This window comes from Condylura cristata, unplaced genomic scaffold, assembly GCF_000260355.1.
Source record: "Condylura cristata isolate star-nosed mole 26May11 unplaced genomic scaffold, ConCri1.0 scaffold00004, whole genome shotgun sequence".
NCBI classification, from domain to species: Eukaryota; Metazoa; Chordata; class Mammalia; order Eulipotyphla; family Talpidae; genus Condylura; species Condylura cristata.
This window is the reverse complement of record NW_004567105.1, coordinates 28,184,737-28,192,667: the sequence shown is the minus strand read 5'-3', so window position 1 is coordinate 28,192,667 and position 7,931 is coordinate 28,184,737. Positions and strand designations below refer to the sequence as shown.

The following is a 7,931-nucleotide window of genomic DNA, read 5'->3' as shown; positions in this document are numbered from 1 at the left end:
AAAAAATCAACATCATAATGTAGCTCCATGACAGGTTTTCTTTTGCAAAATGAAAATAGAAGGGGGGAAAGGACTATGAGGTAATCAAAGAAATGAGTGTTGCCAAGGAAGAGTTACACTCTAAAGTAAAAAACAAATTCAATCACTTTCTCTTCTCAGCTCACCCCATCCACCCAGAAAAAAAAATAAATGAAAAGATATGACTGAACTAATATCTGTTCTCAGTCATTGGGAACACAATACTTAAAATATTTTTATTACAGTATTTTATCTTTATGCATTTTTTTTTAACTTCTAAAGAAAATTTGAAAGTTTTAGTAAAGATTGTTTTGCTGGGCACCTGTGTACTTACCTATGATATGATGTTTTCAAAGGAAATAACATACAAACTTCATTTCCTTTGACAACTTAGCTATTAAATTGGATACATACAAAGCATAACATTGTTTATCTATAAATTCTTGCTTCTTGCTATTTGTAAATATTAATGGCATCAACAGAATAATCTCTATTTTTCTTTCCTGATCTCATATTCTCCACAGCAAGTTTCCATGACAAATGATGTTTGAATTTTTATAAATTTCTTAAAGGTAAGAATTCAAAAGTATGAAAAAAACTTATTTGCCTGGTTAACAAGAACAATGTATAGCCTCTCAAATAGGTATTTACAAATAAATAAAAGTAACCAAGGAAAGGGAACACCAACCAAAGTAAAAGGCAAAATGACGATGTTGTAAAATTCAATTAATTATCCAAATTCCTACCATTGTTGTTTCTGTTTGACAGTTTGGATCATAAAATTAGAAATAAAACATATCTATAATACAACTGAGCCAATCTTCTCAATATTCATAAAGAAGAAAGAAATTATAACATAGGTAAAACAAAATGGAAAAAGAATTAGACAGATAAACTATTCATCTCACCTATATCAGTAACAGATGAACTAAAGTAAGGAAAAAGTTTATAAAAAAACTAAATGTTTCTATGAAGAATGAGACTTGTGGCAACAAGACCACAGCTGAAGCAAGCCACTTAATTTATTTAAGCTTTCTTCGAATGATGTCCATGCAAAATATAATTTCATCCTGTGACCTCCCAATGTAATTCTATTTATTAAGCTAGTCAGATAAAATTAAGAAGTCAAGACAGCATCTGAACTGAAGGATGCATATAAAAATGTTAAATCACATTTACATAGAAACTGATTTATAATTATTCTTTTACTAGGCAACCTCTGGTAATAGGAGGGGGTATCCTTGAAGGTAAGTCCCTAAATAAATGTTAGCCAAGCTGAAAGATAACAAAACATCACATATAGATGGTCAATAAACATGGGAAGTATAAATAGGGCTAATTTTACAAAGCTAATTTGAATCCCATATTTACACTTTAATGATAGGTGGTGCAGGATAAAAATTCTATCAACTGAAGTCCTGGATACATACACTTGAAAAGTCATAGGTGACCTTTAAAAGGCAGAATTCTAGTGAATGTTATACTGCATTAAATCTCAAGAGCAACGCATCTCTCTGTTGTAATCAGTGGTGGATACGGCCTGGGGAGAATGTCAGGAGACCTCAAAGCATAACTTTGACTCTGCTATTAACTTGCCGTATGACCTTGGCCACCATTTGGCATCCACAGTCTTCAAATTAAAGGGTCTTCATGAGATGACTCAAAGAAATTTTCCAAGTCTATGATTCTCAGCTGACTCTCCTTCTAATAGCTCTTTGACCTTGTGTTAATCTTTCAACCCTGTGTGTTCTTTCCTCACCTAAAATAGATGCAGGTCAAATCTTTACTAATACTACAATGAATTCTCAGTAAGATTTGAAAAAAAAAAAAAACCCATTTTCAAATTAATGGCTTATTCTGTAACAATAATCAATAGAATAAATTTCCATAATAATAGTAAGACTAAACACCTTCAAATTCTTGCTATACAATCTGGCCTACAATAAAATGTCTTATGTTATCATTAAGAAGGATAATGAAATATTTTTGTTTAGTACATGATCTGAAAAAAAGAAATCACATGATTAGCCTAAAAACAAATTCAGATTCTCCTTTTAGCCACCAAGTAGAAAGAGCACTGTGGAACTCAGCTGGAATCCAAAAAAATAACGATGTAATTGGTCATGATTTGGTGATTTAATTTAAATAAACATGCACTTTTTTTCATGAATGCCAATTCCTTTGAATTTATAGAATGATCTTAAAAGGAAGATTTCAGAGTGAAATTTATTAGTTCAAATATTCAATTCAAATATGAAAATGGACTTGATAGAATTTAGGTATGCCTTTAAGTATCAGATTCAATAGAGTAGCAATGTTTTAAATTTCCTTTATCATATTCTATTTCACACTAATAATAAAAACTATCCTCAAACTTCCAAAGTGGTATAAAGCCACACCTTCTGACAAGTTAGTAGATGAACAGCTGGGAAATAGCTCAGATGCAGAGGCTCTGACATGCAGAGAAAGACAGTAAGGAGGAGGCCAAAGTATACTGGAAAAATTCCTATTATGCCAACAGGGGGAGATTAGGGGGTGTCAAAAACAAACCAGATATATGCAGTTGCAAATATTTAACTAAATACAGTACTTTGTTCTCACATATAATTAAAAAACATTGCCATACTATATAATTTTTGGTTATTTATATTTCTTTTATTTTCTTTTAACTAGAAAAAGCATATTGTTAGAGTCTCTCTGTGGAAATTTGAAGAATTAATTGGGGTGTCAAGCACTAAATTTAAGTTGTCACTCAAGCTAGAAAATGAAAAGAAAAATTGAAGATGGAATCCAATTTAAAGAGCAAAAATAAGTTTACTGCGTTTTAAATTACTCAGATTGAAAAAACTGGACTAAGCTAGGATCACCAAGAGTTAGAAATTCTCATTCAACCTGTAAGAAACATAAATATGGGCCCAAGAAAAAGGCACCAGACTCCAAAATGCACTGTGTAAGTGGACTTTCTTGTCCACTCACTGAAACTAGAAATTCCAGCACTTTTCCACCTTGGAAGGAAGGCGACAGGCCCAAACAGCATTCAGGATATTCCTGGCAAACCCTCCACCAGCACCCCCTCCCCCAGGCGCCCACACATACTTTCCAAATCCCCTTCCTCTGTCCTCACATTGGACCCTAATTGAAGTCACTGCTCTGGATGAGTCAGAGGCGACCAATTGAGGCCTCATTGAAAATGTCAACTCGTGATGACCACTAGGCCTGGAAGAGACTTGCGAGCTAAAGGGAAATTTGCAACAGAAGAAGGAGAAAGAAAATAAATTCCGACGAAATATGATACGGGTATCCAGACGAGGTTTAGAGAGATTTGCACAGAGCAGTGAACATTTGCCCATTAGGTCCCATCTGCTAAAGAAAATCTCCGATATAGTTAAGGAAAGGATGAAAAGGGTGGAGGAGGGAGACATTTGGGGGCCAGGATCCCTATGTTTTCCTTGCACCGATGGACCTCCAATCTCATTATCAGGGAGCCCTATTCATTCTCTCCCTACCCCAGTCCCAGAGGCCCTCCACTGAAAAAAAGAAAGTTGGGCAAGGGGTTGAGACTTGCTGGAACGCCGAAGGGGTCGTGTCTGGCCTTACCCTGGCGGCTCTGGACGAGTAGGGGTCCTCGAAGAGCGCCCACATGCGGGGCTGCAGCCTCCTCCAGCGGCCAGACTTCCCGTCGGGGCCGCCCAGGCCCGCGGCGTCCTCGATGCCCAGCCTCTTGGCCGCCAGGTCTTCGTCGTCGCCAGGGTCGCCGCCGATGAGGTCGGGGGTCTCGAAGATGTCGAGAGCCTCTTCGGCGTCGCGGTGCTGCCTGTAGGTCATCCAGCAGCAAGGCTCCACGTCCGTCTCGTCGATGCCCCAGAAGGCCAGCTCCTCCTCGAAGAGCGGCCCGCACACGTCGGCGGGGCAGTGCAGCTTGCCGGTGCGGTAGTAGTTGAGCACATAGGCAAAGACGCCCGGGTGCCGGTCGAAGAAGAACTCGCGGCCGCCCCCGGGGTGGTCACTGCCGCCGCCTCGGGGGCTGCAGTTGCCCGCGCCGCCCTCGAAGCAGCCGCCGGGGCCAGGGGACCGCGGGGGCGGACGCGGCAGCGGTGAGAGTGGAGGCGGCGAGGACTGCAGCTTGTCGCCCGCCGCCGTCAGGCAGTCGCCCTGGGGCTCGGAGGAGGCGAGGAGGGCCAGGCGCGTCCCGGGCAGGGTCTTGAGGGTGCTGCGGTAGGTTTCGTGCCGGGTGCCCCCAACATTGAGGATCACCCTCTCGTTGTTCTCGATCTTGCCCATCTCTGTGGCTCAGACATGACTAGGGGGAGCGAACACAGCGCCAAGTTAAAGAGCTCGACCGTCAGAGTCACACCGTGACCCCCACCCCCAACCCCAAGATGAGCGTCCCTAGAGGCTGAGCAGGCAGACAGACCAGGGACAAACGACCCTCCACGGGAGATCGGCGGCCCGCCCTGACCCCGCCTCAAGCACCACGTCCTTCCCAGGTTCCCAGAGAACTAAGAGACAGCAGTCCAAGTCTTCCTTGACCTTCCAGACACCTTTCCCCCTGCCTCACACCGTTCTCCGGGCGCCCTAACCTCTCCATCTTTTACCCTTCACAATCCCCACCGCAGCCCGCTCTGGAGTTTAACCTGCTCCTAGCCGACCCCCAAACTCTTCCCAAACCCCTGGTCTCTCCCTGCTGCGCCCTCCTCCTCCCACTCCCAGCCCCTCGCCTCCCTCCGCCTCCCCTAACCTGGCTGCAGTTCCCTTGGGCAGGGAGTTAGCCCCTGTGAGGCAACTTGGCGGGGTGGGGTGCGAGACCCCCGGCCTCGCCGACAGCAGCATGGCGCGCGTACCCTCGGTCAACTCTGGACGACTCGCTGCTTCCTGAGCTCTGGGAGTGCCCTTTGCGCGACCTGGTCTCGTTCACCTCTACTCTCCCTCTCGCGCCAAGCGAAAGGACTGAACGCAGAAGTCACAGCAAAAAACATTGCCCTGCTTCTGCCTTTCACCAAGGAGACCTCTGACTAATTTCCTGATCCAATTTCCTTTTCACATTATTGTTGTTGTTAATATTATTACTACTTGGGAAAGGAAGAAACTAAGGATCCATTTTTGAGACGAGAAGTGATCCATTCATCCCATCTTCCCGAGAAAAACAAACGCCTCGCGAGTAAAGGGTGGGGGCTTGCTTTCGAGGAGGGGCGAGGCCCTGGAAAGGCTACTGAAGGCACACCCCCTGGGTCCCCGAACTGGAAACCCTGGCAGACAGCGTCCCCGTTTCCACCAGTCACCTCTCCCTGGGGCTTCACCTCTACCTTCCCATTGCGGAACAGAGGAGTCGGGGGACACCGGCCTGCACCGTCAGCAAGCCTTTCCCGGGAATCGCCCCCTTTCCCTCCCACCCCCAAATACCTTAACGAGACCGAGAGAAAAGTGGTTCTGCTTTGGTTTCCGAGTAGACGAGGTTCTCCGAGCAGCCAGGCTGAGTCCCGACACCCAGCCGAGCCGCCTTGCTCCAAGGAGAAACTACTTGTTGGCGTTTTTCGGGTTCAGGTGGTTGGGCCGCTTCTCTGGGCACTGGGGTCGCGGAGACGAGCCCCGTCGGCCGCCGGCTGAGCTCCCCGCCTTCATTCTGCGAGCCGCGGGCTCGCCCCGCGCCAACCTCCGCGCCCAGAGTCACCATCGCGCAGGGCTGGGCAAACCATGGAGCTCGGGGCGGGTCCAGCCGGCGCTCGGCGACCCCGCCGGGAGCGGGCAGATCGGCTCGGCCTGCACTGGCGCGGAGCTAGTCCGAGAGGTCAGGAGAGCTCACCCACTTGAAGGTGAAGTCACCCTGCTCGGATTACGACCTGCAGGTTTTCTTTCTGTCCCCACCCCAGCAGAGGCTGCTGGAACTGTCCCTTCACCACCGCTCGCAGCTGCCAACCACCGCCGCCAGAACACAAGGCTCTGGAAAGGGTGGGTGGGTGGGTCTGGGGAAGCGCTGTTGTACCAACCAGGTTCACATATTTTTCTTTCGTGGAGCTCTATCCCCACCTTCTCTATAGCTTCTGCCTGCCTTATTTACACCCCACACCCTTTCTCCGCTGCCCCACCCCTCCCAACAAGTGAGAGAATCTAAAAGGATAGCATTTTCTCTTCATTAATGACAGCTGATGGGAGAGAGGGGTCTACTTACAGGTGACAAGTGAGTCTGTTTCTCGTGTCTTATACATGGCTCTGGCTGGCTCTTTCCAGCAAATGTAGGTCTCCAGTCACCACATCATGGTTATATAAAACAAGTTTTAAAAGTTTATTCCAGGAATATAATGTTTTAGCAAATGAAAATTCAGATTTCTTTATCAGACGCTAAAGAGATGAACTGCAAATACCCAGTGCCAAAAACAATGATCTAATTAGCCATGTTCTCCCTTTCTCAAAATTGTAATGGGCCTTGTATTAATTTTCTAGCACTGCTACAACAAAGCACCACAAACTGGATTGTGTAAACAACAGAAGTTTATTATCTCACAGTCTAGAAGCTGGAATTGTAAAATGCAGGCATGGTCAGGGTTGAGTTTTTGAGAGGACTAGGAAAATGAACTTACTCCAAGTCTTTCTCCCTGGCTTGTAGATGGAGGTCTTCTCCTGTCTTTCTTGACATCATTTTTCCTTCCACGCATGCCTACCTCTGTGTCCAAATTTCCCTTTATACACGTACACTCATCTACATGAACACTAGAGGAGTAGAGGTAGAGGTCACCCTGATGACTTTAACTTGTACTGAGAATATACTGTCTCCAAATAAAGTAACATTCTGAGGAACTGGAAGTTAAAACTCCAACATGTCACCTCTTTTGAGGGGTGGGGTGCAGAGGAATACAGTTTAACCCACACCAGAACTTCCACCAAATAGTGTGTTTCTGTATCCGTTTATATTGGAGTGAGAGGGCTTACTATGGTTGCAGTTCACTGAGTAGATAGAATGCTAGGAGGAGGTGGTATCTTTGAAAAACATATTGATATCAATACAATGATTTTGAAAGAACAAGAGTTACTGAGAAAGAAAGGTATATAGAAGAATGAAAGTTGGGCAGCTAAATATAAACAGTTCTCTAAAAGAAAACACCTTTTATTATAGTAAATAATTAAAGAACTAAAAGGTCTTTGGATGGTCACTGTTTTCTAAGACACTGCTACAAGAAAATATCACATATGTACATTTATAAGAAACTTACTTATACCGTGAGAGTACAGTGTATAGTAATTTAAAGACCTATGTGAACTTTCTGAAAATATAAATTTGACTTTGTAAAACACACATGCACAAAGTAAAAAGCCTAAACACTATGGAAGTAATTCTAGTTTTGCACTATTATCAGTCATAAGGCATTTCTAAAAATAACAGTGATAGTAAATTCCAATTGCCAGAAAAATTACTAAGAAAAAAGATACTGACATTCTGGCATGCATTCTCATATTATCTAGATGGTCTCTTATATTACTTAATATAGTGAATTCAATGGGGGGGGAGCTATATGGTTTGCTTTAAAATAAATTAGCAATTGTATGTATATTGGTAGAACATAAATAAAAACAGATATTTACTGTGCTCTCACTATGTGCTCATAGTGTTTAACTTACAAGATCTCTAGAAGATAACTCAAAACCAAAACCAGGAATCAATAATAAAAACCTCTAGTTTGACAATATTAAATTTGTGTTACGAGGGACTATAAGAAACCAAACTATAAGAATAGAATGATGCAAAGGAGTCACAGGGGGAGAAAAGAGAAAGTAAAAACCCAATGAATCAATTTAAGTCTAAGGTTACATAAGTTATCTAGAAATAATCGTATTGATAAAAGGATCATTTTTAGAAGAGTTCAGCTTTTTCTTGTGATTCATAACGGATTAGAATGAAATTATAAAACATGTCAGATACA

At 43.6% G+C, this 7,931-nt stretch overlaps 1 protein-coding gene across 12 annotated transcripts in view; it reads right to left on the bottom strand.

Moving 5' to 3' along the window:
- KCNC2 (potassium channel, voltage gated Shaw related subfamily C, member 2) overlaps positions 1-6,208 on the bottom strand; it is a 171,124-nt gene extending 164,916 nt beyond the window's left edge. For 9 of the 12 annotated variants that reach the window (XM_004675878.1, XM_004675876.1, XM_004675880.1 and 6 more), the window contains exons 1-2: positions 5,419-5,966; positions 3,616-4,318 (exon numbers count right to left, since the gene is read on the bottom strand). In XM_004675878.1, the coding sequence (XP_004675935.1) occupies positions 3,616-4,299 (684 nt within the window). In that variant the 5' untranslated portion in view covers positions 4,300-4,318; positions 5,419-5,966. Of the gene's footprint in view, positions 1-3,615; positions 4,319-4,756; positions 4,800-5,418; positions 5,967-6,184 lie in introns of those variants that run through there. The other 3 variants (XM_012720536.1, XM_012720535.1, XM_012720542.1) reach the window with 3 other exon arrangements.
- Between the last annotated feature and the right edge of the window lie 1,723 nt (positions 6,209-7,931).